We start from the raw sequence: 17,510 nt of genomic DNA on the forward strand, positions 1-17,510 counted from the left end.
GTACCAGGCATGAAGTCCTCATATTGAGCAGGCCTTAAATGTAATTAGATGGCTGTTGGTTAGCCCTGAGATCTAAGTGTCACCATCATACCTTTGAGGATATCTTGTCATGCAGGTCACTGTAGTGGTTCACGGGCATCACAGCTGGGTAGGACTAGTGAATGCTTTACTCCCTAGGCAAACTGCATAGCACCGTCTGATATATAACCGCAACAGTATATCCTGTTTTGAGAGTCTCTTGACTAACAACTCAAAGGAAGAGAAGTTTCCTATTGGGTCGTTACATGGTCTGTGGTCCTTGGTGAGAGCATTATCACCCAACACGGCTTAATGTCATTGAAGCTATATGTATATAGTTTATAAAACTATGTGTACATATAAAACAGATATATACATATACACTTATTTATTATTTTAAGTAAACATAAATAGTATGTTTTCTGAAAATCTTCAGTGTTATTTACCCTCCTTTCTCCCCTCCCTAGTTAAAGTCCCCACCCTGTGTTTCCCATTTCCCCATGTTCTATCATCCCCCTCTCTAGACCCTATACATATGACCCCACTCACACATACCACCACCACTCTAGCTTGGTTTTCTTTACAACCCCAAACCACCTGCCTAGTAGTGGAACCACCCAGTGAGCTGGGCCCTGCAACAGCAATCTTAATCAAGAAAACGCTCAACAGACCGGGCCACAAGCCAATCTCAAGGAAGCAGTTCCTCAGATGACTCGAGTCTGTGTCAGGTGACAAGCACTAACCAGCAGACCATACCTTGTCTCAAAGGGGATGACACAGAAATACAATTTTACCTAAGCAGCACACCAATGTACTGAACTGGCATGTGTGAGGAGAACTCTGGGAAGTAAACCAAAGGGGAAGGACTGTTCAGAAAAGCAGCCACAGTAGAACTCCACACTCTCGTAGGAAGGAAAAGTCTCCTTTACGAAGGAATTCTGGAAACACAGAACGTGATCCCTTCCTCACTACAGAGGCAAATGTACACCAAACCTTGTCCCAAATCTAATACAAAACCCTATCCTGAGACACAGAGAGAGAGGCCAGGCATGTAGTTAGTCCAGTACAGAGCTTGCCTGGCATGCACAAGGTCCTAGGTTCAATACCCAGGACTACAAAAAAGAGAAAAAGAAAAAGACAAAAGTCGGGAAACTCACTTTATGAAAAGTCAGATTGGAAGTGTTTGAGGGGTTGAGGATAATACAGTATGACAATACATAATGAGTACTGCGCTGGAGTTTCATTTTATTCATCAACACTATACTTCAGGTTTTATAAATTTTTCTCATGCATCATGAAATACTCTTCATTTTGTTTTCAATTGTTTGAAAATCTAAAAACTATTCATTATTCAAGACCCACATCAGAAAAGAGGCTGTGGCAGGCTTTACTCCACAGCCCACAGCATGCTGACCTCTCTCCAAACAGCCTTGGGTTGAAACAAGAGATAGCAATAGACAGATAGATGGGAATCATTATCAGCGCTTACCTCCATCAAAGCAGATGAGCTTTCCCATTGTTTCCTAGCACCATGGGAAAGGCAGAGTGAAAAAGACCAAGTTTCCACAAAATAACAAAAAGAACAAAATTTTGTTCTTTCCGTGTGTGCACACAGACACATACGTACGTACGTATGTATGTATGTATGTATATAAACATACATATTCTTTTTAGAGTGAATGAAGAATAGTTAAGTCTTAAGCACTGTCTAAAGCATGGCAAAAAACTGCCTAGTGTGAAAAGTCAACAGCTCCACATGGGTGGAGGTAGGAGGATGAAGGTCAGAGAGGAGGATGAAGGTCAGAGATAACATAGGATTAGCTGGGATCACTATTCTGATAACTTCCCTGGTGCTCTGACCACACGGCTGACTTTCCTCCAACCTTAACTTCAAGTGAACACGAAGACCAATGGAAAAAATCTCATAAAAATGATATAAAATGTTTTATCACATGTAGAGATTCTGTCTCAAAGCAAGCAGACTGGAAAAAAAACAACAAAATAAACATTCGTAGTTGTGTCAGGAAACACCAAAAAATAGATGTCCAGGTTAAACTGTGGGGCAGAGAGGGGTGCATTTCCAATGCGGAGAAATGACAAATGTCATGAAGAAACAGTCACTTTGATCACAGCATGTGTGGACATGCCCTGAAATGTCACACTGTGCCCCTACGTACACATACTTACTATGTGTCAATTAAAAAGATCACATGTAAGTGAGACAAGGGAGACAGAACTGTTTGATTGACAAGGGGCAGGGGACGGCGTCTTCAAATACTAAAGAGCTTGCTCTTTAAAGAGTAGACAGAGGTCTACTACCATCAACGGGGTCTGGGGTCTGCCCGGGAGAGGGAGGAGAAGGCAGAAAAGGCAGATTGCAAACAGTGACAGAAGTAGCTCAGTGACAGTTCAGGTGTGAACTACAGTAATGAACCACAGAAAGGGGCGGCGGCACAGCATGGCCGCAGTGGCTGTCAGAATAGCCAACTGCAATTCCAGACTCGATTCCTTTGCAAGCCGTCACTGTGAAGCTCTCCCAGAGCCTTTCCCAGAAGGATGCTCACAGCTCCCGTCAGACAACAAGCAAAGCAGGCTTGAGAAACACTGGGTTCTCCAGTTTGTCTTCCCGAAGGATTCGTCAGTCTTTCACACGCTAAGATGTAGCACAAGTCTTTCAACTGGAAAATGTTTCTCTCCAAATTCCTCTTCTGCAGATGGACACTTTTTTATCTCCTCCCCCTTCCCTCCCCCACCTGGCTCGCCCAGTGCTGGTTTCACTGGGAAGGTGATTTGGGAAGGGCTGCTCATGGGTGTGTGTGCACTTGCACTGGAGTGCTTGGTTGATTTGCCAACTCCAGGAGGAAAAAAAAAAAGTCAACAAAGTAGTCATCGGAAAGTTTAAAAAAAAAAATTGAAGACAGAGAAGATTGAAATTCAATGCAATTACCTAGAAGAAACAGTAAATCATTATATACAATGCTCATTAAAACAAAAACGTGAGCAGAGCTTGAGTTTATATAAAATACAGATGTTTTGGAAACAAAAGCAAACCGTGATAAACTAATACAAATTATTAATACTCGTTAACTCAGACAACAGAGCAATGACGATCATTTCTACCTTTAGAGCACACAGTAACACCTATTGATATTTAAATCTAACATTATTTAAGAATTCAGGAGGCTGTGTGTGATGTTTTCAGAGATCTAACACACCAAATTGGCAGTGGGGAGACTCAATTTTTTTTAACCGGCCAGTGGAAACCCTAACTCATGTAGGAAATCCTAACTACATCACATCGCCACAGTCTCTGCTCAGGCAGGAGGCCAACGCGGCCTGCATGCTGTGGCTCTTCCAGGCTGTTACTCTGAGAAGTCTGAGGCTAAGCTCAGCCTTGACACCATGGCTCACAGCATCTCACTGCAAACTGTCGTGGTCATGTGATGGGTAAGCAGTGTTACCACAGGCCTTGTCCAGACTATGAAAGACACTTTTCTAATTTAGAACCCACCATTTAACTGGTATGATTTACTGTAGTATCATTATAAAACCACCATAGCTGGACATTATGAGCCAGCTCCTAGTTCAATATCTAAGCAATGGTACTCAAACCCATTTAAAAAAAATGTTAAGACCATAGCTGCCATTGCTATGGAAAATAGGAAAGTGTAAAGCTTTTGGGAAAATGAGTTTAAAGATCTACAGTTAAAGGGAATAAACCAGCTTATTTTACGTGAGTATACATAAAAACCTTACTATGTATCAGACATTGGGTTTAAAACTTTACTTGCATTATTTTATTTGATATCTTTTTATAACTATAATAAGAAGAAATGGTTTTTAATCTTTGCTTTACAGATAAGATGGATATCTACAAAAGGTCCAAGATCATACCACAAGAGAGCAGTCTAGAGCAGTGGTTCTCAATCTTTCTGATGCTTTGACCCTTTAATACAGTCCCTCGTGTTGTGGTGACCCCCAACCAAAAAAATTATTTCATTGCTACTTTATAACTGTAACTTTGCTACTGTTATGGATTGTAATGTAACTATCTGATATGCAGGATGGTCTTAGGTGACCCCTGTGGAAGAGTCATTCAACCCCCAAAGGGGTCGACACCCATAGTTTGAGAACCACTACTCCAGAAACTGTCCTCATAACTACTACACTGTACCACCTTTGCTGGGTTCTGGGGCATAGTGAGAAGAGATGCTACACAGAAGTAGACACCAGCTCATGAAACAGACTACTGGGGTCCATCCAGCTGGCTGGCTATGTCCAGGCTCCTTCTAACCCACAGGTGCCTTTTTTCTTGCAATGTCTGAAGTTCCACCAGAGATATGCTTTCCAAGAGGATAGCTAGAGTGCTCCATAGAGACTATGACGGATGGATTAGGTTCCCCTCACTGTTTACTATCAAGTCTAAAACCATACTTGAATTCAATATGAACTCTCTGAAAGAAAGGCTCAGGAGGAGAGATAGATCCATGCAGGCAAAACACCTGCCCTGGACCTCTTCCAAGACAACAATGTTGAGAAATGAACCAAGAAGTGCAGTGAAGCATTTGAAACCTGAACCTATTTAGAGATGAAGGGATGGGACCTGTATTAATTAGAATTTTCTAGTGTAACAAAATAGATGTAATAGAAATATTTATTACAAAGGGAATTTATCAAGTTGGCTCATATAATGTGTCATGTCCAACATGGCTGTGTGCACTCTGGCTGTCTGCACACTACAGTAAGAACCTAGTAGCCCCTCAGTCCAAAGCTGGATACCTAATCATTGCTGTTGTGGGATATTTGTACACTTGTGAAGGTGTATTGCTGTGACTGGTGTAATAAGAAGCTGAACAGCCAATAGTTAGGCAGGAGGTATAGTTGGGATTTCCAGGAAAAGAAAGGAAGAGGAGGAGGAATCTAGGCGTGTGGAAGATGCCAATGAGACATGGCGGGAGCCGGACATACAGAATGAAAGGCTAAAAAGTCACATGATAAAATGGAGATTAATAAAAAGCAGGTTAATTTGAGTTATAAGAGCTAATGGGACAAGCCTAAGCTAAGGCTGAGCTTTTATAATTAATAAGAAGTTTCCATGTCATTATTTGAGTTGGTGGCCCAAAGAAAAATTCTATTATACATTCCCAGTCTGGCAACTGAGGCTAGAGCAGCATGGTCACCTAAGACTATCAGAAAATACGGATGTTATGTTACAATTCATAACAGTAGCAAAATTACAGTTATGAAGAAACAGCAAAAATGTTATGGTTGGGGGTCACCACACCATGAGGAACTGTATTAAAGGGTCTCCACATTAGGAAGGTTGAGGACCCCTGAGCTAGAGGGTTCTTAGAGAGCCAGAGCTCTTCAGTCCATGTGTAAGTTAGGGAAGACAGGTTCCATGTCAAGAGAGGATGGCGACAGCGGAGGCAGAACAGGACAGATACACTCACCCAAAAAGACTGAATTCAGGAAGCCGAAGGAAGGCCTCCTTCCCCCTCAGACCTCATTCTATCTGGGCCAAAGGCTGAATGAAGGTCTCTTCCATGGTGAACATACATACACGCAGGCAAAATACTCACCTGCACAAAATACAGTAGATAAATCTGGGAGATTAAAATAAAGAGAATCTGAGCACTGAGGTGAAGGAGGGTGCAGTCTCTCCCTTCTGTTACTCCTTCTAAGAAATACCCTCACAACAGGGGCTGGAGAGACGGCTCCACAGTTAAGAGCACATATTGTTCGTGTAGTGGGCCTGAGTTTGGTTCCCAGCACCCATGTTGGATGGCTTTCAATCATCTGTAAATGCAGCTCTAGAGGAGGGGCCACCTTCTTCTGGCTTCTGTGAGCATCCCCTGCACATGTGTGCATGCACACCACACACACACACACACACTAAAATAAGTATTTTTTTAAAGTAACATCCTTACACAGCCATCTAGTGATGTGTCTTAAACTGATCCCAGTACCATCAAGTTGACAGCCCAGATTAACCATTACTGAACCCCCTTTTCTTCTCTAGTCGGTGGGTTCTTGCTCCTAGGGATTAAGCGCTTAACATTTGTAAAACATAATATGCATCAAGTAAGGTCAAGTGGGCTATCCTGTAAACAAACCAGTATTAATTTTACTCACTGAAAGAAATGAAAACTGGGGCCTCTAAAAATGACTTAAAAAAGTTTCCATTCATATATTTAAGACTATATATTCAGGAGCAAAACCTCTACTGAATTTTACCATCATATTAAAAGTTCCTCCTTAAGCTGCAAACAAGAATGTCCAAACAAGTGTGCTTTAAAAGTACTCTTCAGCCAACTATCCGTCAGCAGCTGCAACCTCTCTGACCTCTAGCCATGCTCGACTTTGTCATGTCTTCCTCCATCAACTCTTCTTGTGCTACTCTCTGAGGTCTCCTGAAGTCTGCAGTACAGCAAACCCTGACTGGAAAGAGCCTGGAAACATGTGCGCATTTGACTGTATGGAAAGGAATATCCCAGTCTTTGAAAGAAACCCGGCTCCATCTGCAGTAGGATAGCAGAGAGAGAATCTGCCAGATTTATCTATGCAGCAGCAGAGAATTTCCAAATAAGAAGAATTTAGTCTTGCAAATATTTTTCTAAATTCAGAACTAGTGAAAAAAAGCAACACTCATTAGTAAATGTAGACAAAGCAAGTCACCACATGTGTAAAGGAGTGAAGCTGGAGACCCTGGAAAGTTCATGGAAGCGGTCAGACCTCCAGCCTGGCCCTGCTGCCTTGACCTCCTTCGCTCCAGTACTTGGTTTCTTTTCGATTTCTCACCTAGGTTTATTCATTTTTATGCATTTGAGTGTTTTGCCTGCATGTATGTATGCGCACCATGTGTGTGCAGTGCCCACAGAATTCAGAAGCCGGCATTGGGTGTCCTGGAATTGGAGGTAAGGATGGTTGCTAAGTCACCACCATGTGGGTGCTGGGAACTGAACCCGGGTCCTGTGCAAGAGCAACTACTGCTCTTCACTACTGAGCCGACTCTTCAGCCCAAGGGTGCTCAGTCTCTAAGCTATTACGATTTGGACATAAAATACCCCGAAGTCCGTGTGCTAAAGTCGGGAGGACTGCTCAGAGTGGACAGCTCTCCAAGAAACAGGCCCCTGCCTCTGAAGGGTTATCTCGTCCCCGCTCCATTTCCTCCTGTGTTCTGCCCCTCTTCTCCTCCACGATTGTCAGGAAGGAAGGAAGGAAGGAAGCAGCTTTTCTCCCCCATGCCCTCCCATCACAATGCTTCTGCTTTGCCACAAGCCTAAATGCAACGGATAAAGACGATCATAGGCTGAAATCTCTAAAACCATGGGTTCCTTTACGTTGATTTTCTTGGGAATTTTGTTCTAGCAACAAAAATGTGACTAGAGTGAAATGAGCCTTTTCGACTTTAAAAGAAGGAACTCATCATGAGTTAGTCTCCTGGTAGACCCTGGGCTCACTCCCAGCAAACCAACCCCCCATAATTCCGTGTTGTAACAGTTCTACTTCATAAACTGGATATAAGGAGGATTAATTTGGTTTCTCCTTCATTCATTAAGCAAGACATTCTTCAGTGTGGGGGAAGGGTCACAGCAGTGTATCTGGCAGCACACTAAGTGTTGGGGATGCATGCACTGTGAAATGAGACAGCAGTACCCCATGCTCATGCAGTTCAGAGTCCAGCATTAATAACACGCCAAGTCCTCCTCAGTTCACCAACTACAGAGTGCTCAGACTTCTGGTGGAGAGGGCTGAAGAACAAGCTTTGGGACCGGTAACACCATTGATCACCGTCTATTTTTTCTCGTCTTTGAAAATGTCTTGGTCCTTACCTGTCTCTAGCCAGGAGACTGACCTTCAGGAATGCTGCCTGGCTTCTTTGCATACCTTTATCTATAGCTCTAGATTCTCGTAAAGTATACTGATTAAAGAAGAATGCAAACACAAGTCACGGCCTCACAGACAAGCTCTTCGGAGTCGGAAGAACCTGCTATATCCCAGCTGGGACACATCCCAGCTCTGTCGTGTCAGATAACTAACTAACTGTCTCCTCCCACGAGCCTCAGTTTCCCCGTGGTACAACGAAGACTGAGTGACATGTCTGCTGCATGCTAACCGCCGCAGCACCTGGCACTCAGCAAGGAGAAAGAGCAGTGGTAATAATGACAATCATGAAACTGAAGAAAAGGAAAATTAAAATCGACAAACATGAACCAAAATTATCTGACTACATCCTGGAATAAAATGTTGATGCTCTTAGTTTAAAACAGTAGTCTACAAATATTATACTCATTTAAAAGTCCTTAAATCACCCTAATAGACAGAAAGAAAAGGCAATCTTCATGTCACAAGATGATTTTACATTCAGAATGTATTTTATAATTCACACATTTTCCATACTATAAACCTCTAACAGGATTCAGAACAGAGACAGGTCCCGGGGCTTTCTGCCAGTAGGCAGCTTTTCTTTGCACAGGCCCAGCTCAGTGGGCTCCCATCCAAAGGCGAGCCTGAGCACCACAGGGCGTCCATACCCTGATACATACTTTTAGCCTACTCTGTTCCCCTCACAGAGCTTCGGTCTGTGACACTGGAGCCACAGGAACACGTAAGACTGGCATGCAGACACAGATACTGATCAAGCCCTGGGTCTCCTCTTTGTCCGAAGAGGCCCTTACTGAAACCTATATTCTATAATACACTTAGACATGTTTTATGTCTACACAAAGGCTATTAACCTTTTTCTGGTTAAACCACGTTAAAGGGAAGTGACTAAGCACAGTCTCAGTGCTGGACTGGATCCTGCCCTGAGAGAAAAAGCTACAAAGGACCAACCAGCAATTCACATAGTTGATTACCATGTGGCTACAAAGACAAATTCCCATATTCTTTCAAGTGTTTAGAGGTAAACAGCCAGGATGTATATAACTTTTCTTCCAATGATTCACATTATTGCTTTTTAAAGAATACACACTGGAGCTAAAGAGGTGGCTGAGTGGCTAAGAATACCCAAGTTCAGCTCCCAGAATCCACACAGAGGCTCACAGCCATTTGTAACTACAGTTCTAGGAGATGTGATGCCCTCTTCAGGCGTTTTATGGCATTGCGTGCAAGTGTTACATATGCATACATGCAGACATTCATACACATAAATAAATAAAATGTTTAAAAATATGCTCAAAACACAGGAGTCAATAGCAGACAAAATAATGTGACATTAACAAAAGTTTGGGTTGCGTAGAGTGTACCAGTGTTACTTGCATGTATGTAAGTATATGTACATCTAAAGGGCAAACAGGTTGCCCAGACTCCATTCATCCTTCTCTTTTTATCTTTGGTCACTCAACTCCAAATTTATCCTGAAGTATTTAGCATGGTAGGAAGAACAAAAGACTCAAGTTACAATTTTCACTTTCTCTCCAGCCCTTTGGACACCTCTTAGCCTTATGTTTTCACCATCCTGTGGATTACTTGGGAAATTATAGGGTCTCTATGTGTATGAGTTTACCATCTGCAATACAAGGGTAAGGGCAATCACAGTGTGTCCACAATTACTGTCGTGAGAATGAAATACAGTAAGACATGAAAATAACTGGCCCTAGCATGTGGCCTCAACCAACGTTAGGTAAACTATGACTAACATTGATAATAATGTGGTAAAGCAACACATAGACAGCTGTATACCTCTACACCTGGGGAAATCAATAAAATATAGCTATTATTTCTAATATATATTAGCTATTATTTCTAATATAGCTATTATTTCTAATCACTATATTTTCTAAATCAAAGTATTTATGAATATGCCAGATGTGTCCATGTATGCAGCTTCTCAATACCTTTCATAATGAAGACTCTTGACGGGATAGTATGACGAAAAGTAAGAGAGGAAAACACTCACCACTGCTCTCTGGCCCTTGCAAACACGTGAACAAGCATGCACACCCACACGCTCACATGGCCATTTGCATACTGATCCATTTATCCACGGCAGGTTCTAAAAGCACCGCCCCAGCCCGGCAGCTGCAGCATTTGGTCAGCAATGGACATTCAGCAACTTGCTAGAAATACTATTTTTCAGGCCTCATCCCAGGACTAGTGATTCATCTATTTTAACTGCCTGGTCAGTGAGTCTGGGGCAGTTGGCATTTAGGAACAAAGGGTGTTGAAGAAAATCTCATCAGTAGATTTTAAGAATCGAAATAGTGTAGTTGCTGTATTTTCACTGGCCCTTTATAAAGTCAGTGATTAAAAAAATCTCTGTCCTAACTGAAATGTTCAAGAACATGATCAAACAGTTTCTGTCTGTCCGTTGCCTGTCTGTCTGTCTGTCTCTAGGTAACTCTCTCTCTCTCTCTCTCTCTCTCTCTCTCTCTCTCTCTCTCTCTCTCTCTCTCTCTCTCTCTCTCTCTCTCAGCTTAGGGGTTTAGATGGCCTTCCTTCCACCAGACAATACACAAAGAGTAGACAGATTGCTTCCGTGGAGCCACAAAATCACTGACTTCTCTGTGGCAGAGGACATTCTTGTGTGAGTGAATTCAGCTCTGCAGAGACATGACAGAAGGGAGGTGAAAATGTGCAGTCACTCCCCTGTGTCCCACGCAGCAGCCCAGCACATACAAACACACACAGTGTGGTCCATCCCTGGAACCCAGGGGCTCTTCTCCAAATAAACCAGTCAGTTAGGTATCAATCAATGAAAATTTGGAAAAAAGGCATTCCAACAAGCATCTTTTGCACAGTACGGTTTAACTGTGGATCCCGAGGAACAACTTTCCCGTGTAACTGGCAGGGCCATGGACCCTAGAGAGAGCACATCGCATGGAGCACGGGAGACAAGTCTTCTGAGAACTGTTGCCCCTTAAAGCAATCCTCCAAGACACATCTGCTCTCTCCTGGCTCAGGTCCTACTTCTGGGGCCAGGTCCACATGTAAAGAGAGCGATGTGACCTCTGAGACAGCTCCATTGGGAACAAACGGCTTCCTTCTTTCCATAGGCAGAACTAAACTGTATGGTGCTTGAATCTTTGGTGCTGTTTCTCAGATTATTGTCCTATGAGCTTCTAGATAGCAACACAGCAAACGAACTTGCATGTGACCAGTAATTACATGTAGTTAGTTATATGCGACTTCCAGGTTACAAAAACACAGAGTACCCTAGACAGGGTGGTCACAGACAAAAGGCTGTAAATGAATTCTTAAAAGAATGCCAGCAATTTTGCATTTTAAAACAATCCTCCAGGTAATGTAGCTAAATAAAACCACAGTACTTTCAGGAACGACCATTTTACTCATGTTACAAAGCTGAAGTTTAAATTATGCTAAAAACACAGATAACTACTCCCAAGGTAAACAATTGCAGTAGACAGGAATGTGCTGACCAGATTTTGTTCCTTTAAGTGTTTGAAAGAATGATGAATCAGAATAGTCAGTGAGCATCACACATGGTCATTCACACAGTGAAGCATGAGACCTCTAAAATTCAAGTGTATTTGGACAGACACTGCTCCCCAGCAAGTAAGCTTCACCTCATCTGTCCATTTACTTTAAACAAGAATCATTTTAGTTTGAGTAAATGTAAAAAATAAGCCTAAGAAAAACGGTGATGGTCTGAATAAGAATGGACCCCATAGGCTCATATGTTTGAAAGCCTAGTCACCAGGAAGATGAACTCTTTGAAAGGATGGGAAGGATTAGGAGGCGTGGCCCTATTGGAGGAAGTATAACACTGGGAGTGGGCTTGGAGGATTCAAAATCCCATGCCAGATCCAGTCTCTCCCCACCTCTCTGTCTGTCTGTCTGTCTCTATCTTTTTCTCTCTGTTTGTGGATCAGGATGTAGCTCTCAGCCACTTCTTCAGCACCATGCCTGGCTACCAACCACATTCTCTATCATCATAATAGACTCTGACTCTGAAACTGTAAGCATGCCCCTATAAGAAAATGCTTTATGAGTCGCCTTGGTCATGGTGTCTCTTCACAGCAGTAGACTAAGACAATTACTTATGGTGATATTTTAATTGTACTGAAATGTGATTTTATTTGTATGTTAATAAATAAAGTTGCCTAGGGGTCAGAGCTAATAGCAAGCCATAGCAGAAACTAGGCAGTGGTGGTGCACACCATTAATCCCAGCTCTTAGGAGGCAGAGCTAGGCAGATCTCTGTGTGTTCAAAAATACAGCCAGCATGGAGACACACGCCTTTAATCTCAATACCAACCATAGAAGACCTGGAGGTCTGTACAGACAGGCAGTGACAAGGAGGTCATTGGTTGTAAACCAATGAGAAGGCAGAATAGAAAGTCTATAAAAAAGACAAACAGACAGGAAGTAGCTCTCATGCTGAAGAGGACAACAGCAGCAGTGAAGGGTAAGGTTTTAGCTCTGACCTCTTGAACTTCCATCTCTGCATTGGCTCTGTGTTTCTTATTTAACAATACCGTTCATCTACAATTACTTTCTTCAGAAAACATTTTAAATCCTCATCAAACATCATAAGGAAAAGAAGTCTCACACATGGATGCAATAGTAACAGGCATTATCAAGTAAAGCTCCATGACGCTTACTTTCGCAGTATCACACGCTTCTGAAGACTGACCGTGCAAGATAATTTCTATCATCTCATTTTTAATATTTGCCCTTTTCCTTATCCCTTAAATAACATGATTTGATTTTTATAAAATCTTCTCCAAAGTATACTTTTCATTAATTTAAGAGGGCTGAAAAAAGCAAGAACAATACAGGGCCTCCCAGCCCCCACTCCAGTCCTACCCTGAGATTATCCAACATGTACAGTGAAGAAAGAAGAAAGTCAGCAGAGGACTAGTCCCCCAATATCAACATGGTTTTCTAACCAAAACCATACACTTGCTTTATAGCTCCTCCTAACTAAATTATGATGGCACAGCCACTTCAAGCAGCACTCAGCCCAATGACAGGAACAGGTTCACCACCCAGCACAGCGCTCCTCTCATCCAACCTTAGGTGAAATCCAGACAAGGTGGTAGAGACAAACTGCCTCTACTTAGCGGGCCCGAATGTTTGTGGTTATTTCTTTTTCTTCACTTCAGGATAATGATGTGACCTTTAGAGAGAAATAAAAGTGTATGTGTGGGTGGGTGGGTGGGTGTGTGGGTGGGGGCTTGTCTTGAGGTTGGAGTTTGACATCCGCAGCCTCAGTTCATAGTTCTCAGGACTCTAAGAACAGCCCAGCGTGGGCTGCTCAAAACCCAGTTGGTGGTGAGAGTCAGCCAAGGCCACATTCCAGCTTCCCACCTCCCCAGTGTGACTCTACATTAAACAGGAGATCATGTCAATTTAAGTTTGTTTTCTTTGTGAGCTTGAGCTGGAGCCCAAGGTCTCAACAAGCACTCAACCATTGAACTCTACCCACCCACGAGTTAATTTAAAATCCTGACCTCGGGGTTGGGGATTTAGCTCGGTGGTAGAGCACTTGCCTAGCAAGCGCAAGGCCCTGGGTTCAATCCTCAGATCAAAAAAAAAAAAAAAAAAATCCTGACCTCTAACGGATTCCACTAAATAAACTAGCCTGCTCTTACAGCATGAAGCAGCTGAACAGGCATCAATCTACCAGCTATGTAAATTACTTACTTTACATGATGCAAAATACTTATTTTGTCAAGTGTTACTATATATAGCACAATTCAGTCTTAAATCTTTGAGATTTTTTCATTTTATATACAAGAAAGTCAAATATTCTAGCCAAAGTTAAATGTTCTAGGAGGTAGCCCTGGTGATCTATCAAATTCTAAAGGTTATGTATGTGAAATCAGGAGACTAAGCCACGTCACAGGGCTCTCTGCAGGAGTGAATGATTTAATACATACAATGTTTACACAGAGGATACGTGTTCTAGCCACACACAATGATGGGGCTTAAGAATGAGTCCACAAAGTACTTCACTAATATTTGGATACTTTTAGCAAAATGTTCTTATACATCATCATCTAGCTTATGATGAGTGCTCATCTGTATGATGAGTAGCCCCAGTGCAGCAGGCCTGGCACACATGAGCTCCCCAGAATGACCTGTCTAGTGCCAGGCTTTGGTCCCCTGGATAGTCATATGTTTGTACTTCTCTCCGACATTGGTGTGACTTGATTATCAACATGGAACATCTCCTATAGCTCTCTGTGTTCCAGAAGATCTGGGGAAACCTTCTATGCCCTACACCCTTATCCATCCCCAGATCACCACACCTTTGGAGAGCCGCTTCCATGGCAACCGCTCTGCGATGGAAACTGGTAGCTTGGATGAGAATGGCACCCATAGACTCATATGTTTGAATGCTTGGTTCCCAGTTGGTGGAACTATTTGGGAAGGATTAGGAGATGTGGCCTTGTTGGAGCAGGTGTGTCACTGAAGCAGGCTTTAAGGTTTCAAAAGACTCCCAGAATCAATCAATGAATCAATAAATATCTCTCTCTCTCTCTCTCTCTCTCTCTCTCTCTCTCTCTCTCTCTCTCTCTCTCTCTCTCTCTCTCTCTCTGCCTCATGGCTGTCTCAGGATGTAAGCTTTCAGCTACTACTCCAGCACCATGCCTGCCTGCCTGCTCCCAGGCTCCCTGCTATGATGGTCATGGACCTAAGCCTCTGAAACCCTAAGCTCCAACGTAAAGGCTTTCTTTTACAAGTTGCCTTGGTCATGGGGTCTTGTCACAGCCAACAAAAAAAGTAACTAAGACAGAAATCCTCTTGGAGCTTAAGCTCGAAAGTTCCATACTCCACACCTGACTGACTGCAGCCCATCCCCGCCCTGTCCTAAGGAAAAGATTCCACACAAACTTAGTGCCTGGTACACACAGGATGAGCCGAAACCTTGGCAGATGGCAGATAAAGCTCCTGGTCTCTTTCACCAGCCTGTGATGCATTTCCTCACAAAAGTATCATAAAGCAGGTCTCCACCTCTACCTCTTGTCAACACAGCAGGTTCCCTACCAAGATGACTCCCAACTAGAGAGCGAGTGACTTGCTCGCTCTGAAAACGATCATCAGACACAGGGTGCTGCTGGGTAATGGGAGAGGAGGCAGTGACTAGCAAATCTCTCAGATAATTCAGATATGTCACTGAAATTAAAATTCCTTTTAAAAAAAAGCAAACAAACAACAACAGCAGGGTTCCAATATGCAGCCCTAGCTGGCCTGGAACTCACAACATACAAGAAGATGCCTTGGAATTTATAGAGATCTGCCTGCCTCTGTCAGCACACACAAATTCACGAGTACTGGGCTCAAAGGTGAGCACCACCGCGTCTAGCTAAAATGACTTTTTATACTGTTGTTGCCTCTGTTACCCTGTATGATAGTTTAAATGGTAAAACTCTTCCCACCCAGAAGAGTTTCCTATTGACATTCCAGAGGTCCTTAGAAAAATAGGGGAGAAAGTGACCAACAGTTAATTCTGAAAGCACATGGGCTTCGGCGGAACTCAACAACTCTGTAAATAATAAGGAAAATCCTGTGTGCTTTTCTAGAGTGTCTATCAGAGTCTCATGGTGACACATAGCTCACAAATAATCTTAATCTAAGTATCACAGCTACTTCTCAGAGCAATAAAGATACAATGTCGAGGCACAAAGAAAATGATTCCCAACTTCTCTTCACAATCCAATTTCCTTCTCACCTGACCCCCTACTATCCAAAAGAGTCTGATTCCAGAACTGGAGTCCTGAAAGAGACAATTTGTTCCAGAATGCAGCATTCCCAATCCAAATAAGTGATATGAAAGATTCCTTGAACTGCTAATTTTTTTTTTGCACCTAAAAATAAGAGGTTTTACTAATGTCACGAAATACGCTGTCACTGGGGATATGTACCTTCCCACCTCCACCATCATCACCTACAAGTCACAGCCCAGACAGCACAAGTGCCTCAGATGCCAGGTGCCGTGGGCACACGTTAGCAGTGTGTGACACCCACAACTCTGCCCAGTGCAAATCAGCTCCGGGCTGTGAGCGAGTAACTCACCTTCATGAGGTGCTGATTTATCCATTTCGTGAAGGTTTTCTTTTGAACTTTGTCCCGCTCATCTGGAAGATAAAAAAGAAAACATAAAGTAAGGTTGGTATGACCCATGCACAGGAAACTTCAAGTCTTAGAGATAAACAAAAATAGGGTATTCAAAGGATATCCTCCTGTGCTCACGCTACCCCAAGGTGCTGGTACCTTTCAAATGGAAGCCAAGGCCTCGCGCCAGCACCAGCACAGACAACGCGCTTGGGAGAGGGGGTCCTGCAGGGCAAAGTGAACGATGGACAAATCACGAACTGTGGAGGCCCTGCACGGCAGAGCGGCTCCCACCTCACAGGATCTGCTGTGCTCTCTCAGCCCCCAGCAGCAAGAGAACAGCAGACATGACGTTCAGATCATCCCGTCCAACTAGCAGCCGGGGACCCTAATAGTAAGCCCTCTAGAAAACTGTTTTTAAATGCCTTTTTAAAAACCTGGGGCTTGGCGTGTGGCTCAGTGGAGCAAGACCCTGGATTTAAACTTGAGCACTGTAAAAAGAAAGTTCAAGGTTCAAGAAAAGGAAGCTTCCATATTATGTTACAAAATGAAAACTTAAGGAATTCCTGTAGCGCTCCTCTAAACTGTATTGATTTACCTAATCTTCACATAACAATAGGAACTCCTACAATATCATTAAATTCAATGTACTATGTGTTTCATGTTAAACTCTTGTTCTCTTGGGTATGAATGGTGACCAAAATGGGATGTCTAGTTTTCTAAATTAAGCAAATACCAAGCATACAGGTTAAGAAGCATGAACAGGAAGAACCTAGGTCCTAAAACTGGACTGGCTGACTTCTTACACAAATGGTCTACCCGGAAAGGTAGTTTAACAAACCACTTTACTTAGAGACTATAACCGTCCCCAGGGGCTGACCCTAAGTGCTGCACAGTTGATGGGCAGGCTCAGAAGCACCACTGGAGACCGAGGTGATGCTAAAACCTCCAGGAACTATGATCCACAATGAAACGCACGGGAGAGGTGAAAGACCAAAGCTCACCTGGTGATGTGTACCACCTGGATTCTGCGGCCATCCTCTAATGACAGCAGCCCAAATCTTGTCTTAAGTCATGGTAAACCTAGATGCGCCTTGCAGTACCCAGGAGACCCTCACCTAGAAAGGCCCTGCAGCAGCTTTCTTCAAGATAGTAACTACCCTGCAGTCAGCGAAGAACTTAAGCCTGGGAAGAACGGGCAATTTTACCCCCTTATGCATTATTTCAAAAGGGAATCATTTTAAAAGGGAGTATGCCGGATTACACCATCTAATTTTCCAATTACAAGTCTCATGGTGATTTTCCTCGTTTTAGTCAGAGATGCTTAACACTGAGATTTATATTTAGGGCACTGTTGCCATGACAACAAAGAGGAGGGCCATCATTCCTATGTATTAGCCAGATCTGTCGGTTTTATGCACTGCCCAGTTAGTACTCTAAATCAAGTTTTATAGCATTCCTCT

At 43.0% G+C, this 17,510-nt stretch overlaps 1 protein-coding gene across 20 annotated transcripts in view; it reads right to left on the bottom strand.

Moving 5' to 3' along the window:
• Dst (dystonin) overlaps window positions 1–17,510 on the bottom strand; it is a 436,213-nt gene that overhangs the window by 224,570 nt on the left and 194,133 nt on the right. For all 20 annotated transcript variants that reach the window (XM_037199850.1, XM_037199849.1, XM_028865355.2 and 17 more), the window contains one exon: window positions 16,009–16,070. In XM_037199850.1, coding sequence (XP_037055745.1) covers window positions 16,009–16,070 — 62 coding nt within the window. The remainder of the gene's footprint in view (window positions 1–16,008; window positions 16,071–17,510) is intronic.

Source organism: Peromyscus leucopus, chromosome 16_21 (genome assembly GCF_004664715.2).
Source record: "Peromyscus leucopus breed LL Stock chromosome 16_21, UCI_PerLeu_2.1, whole genome shotgun sequence".
NCBI classification, from domain to species: Eukaryota; Metazoa; Chordata; class Mammalia; order Rodentia; family Cricetidae; genus Peromyscus; species Peromyscus leucopus.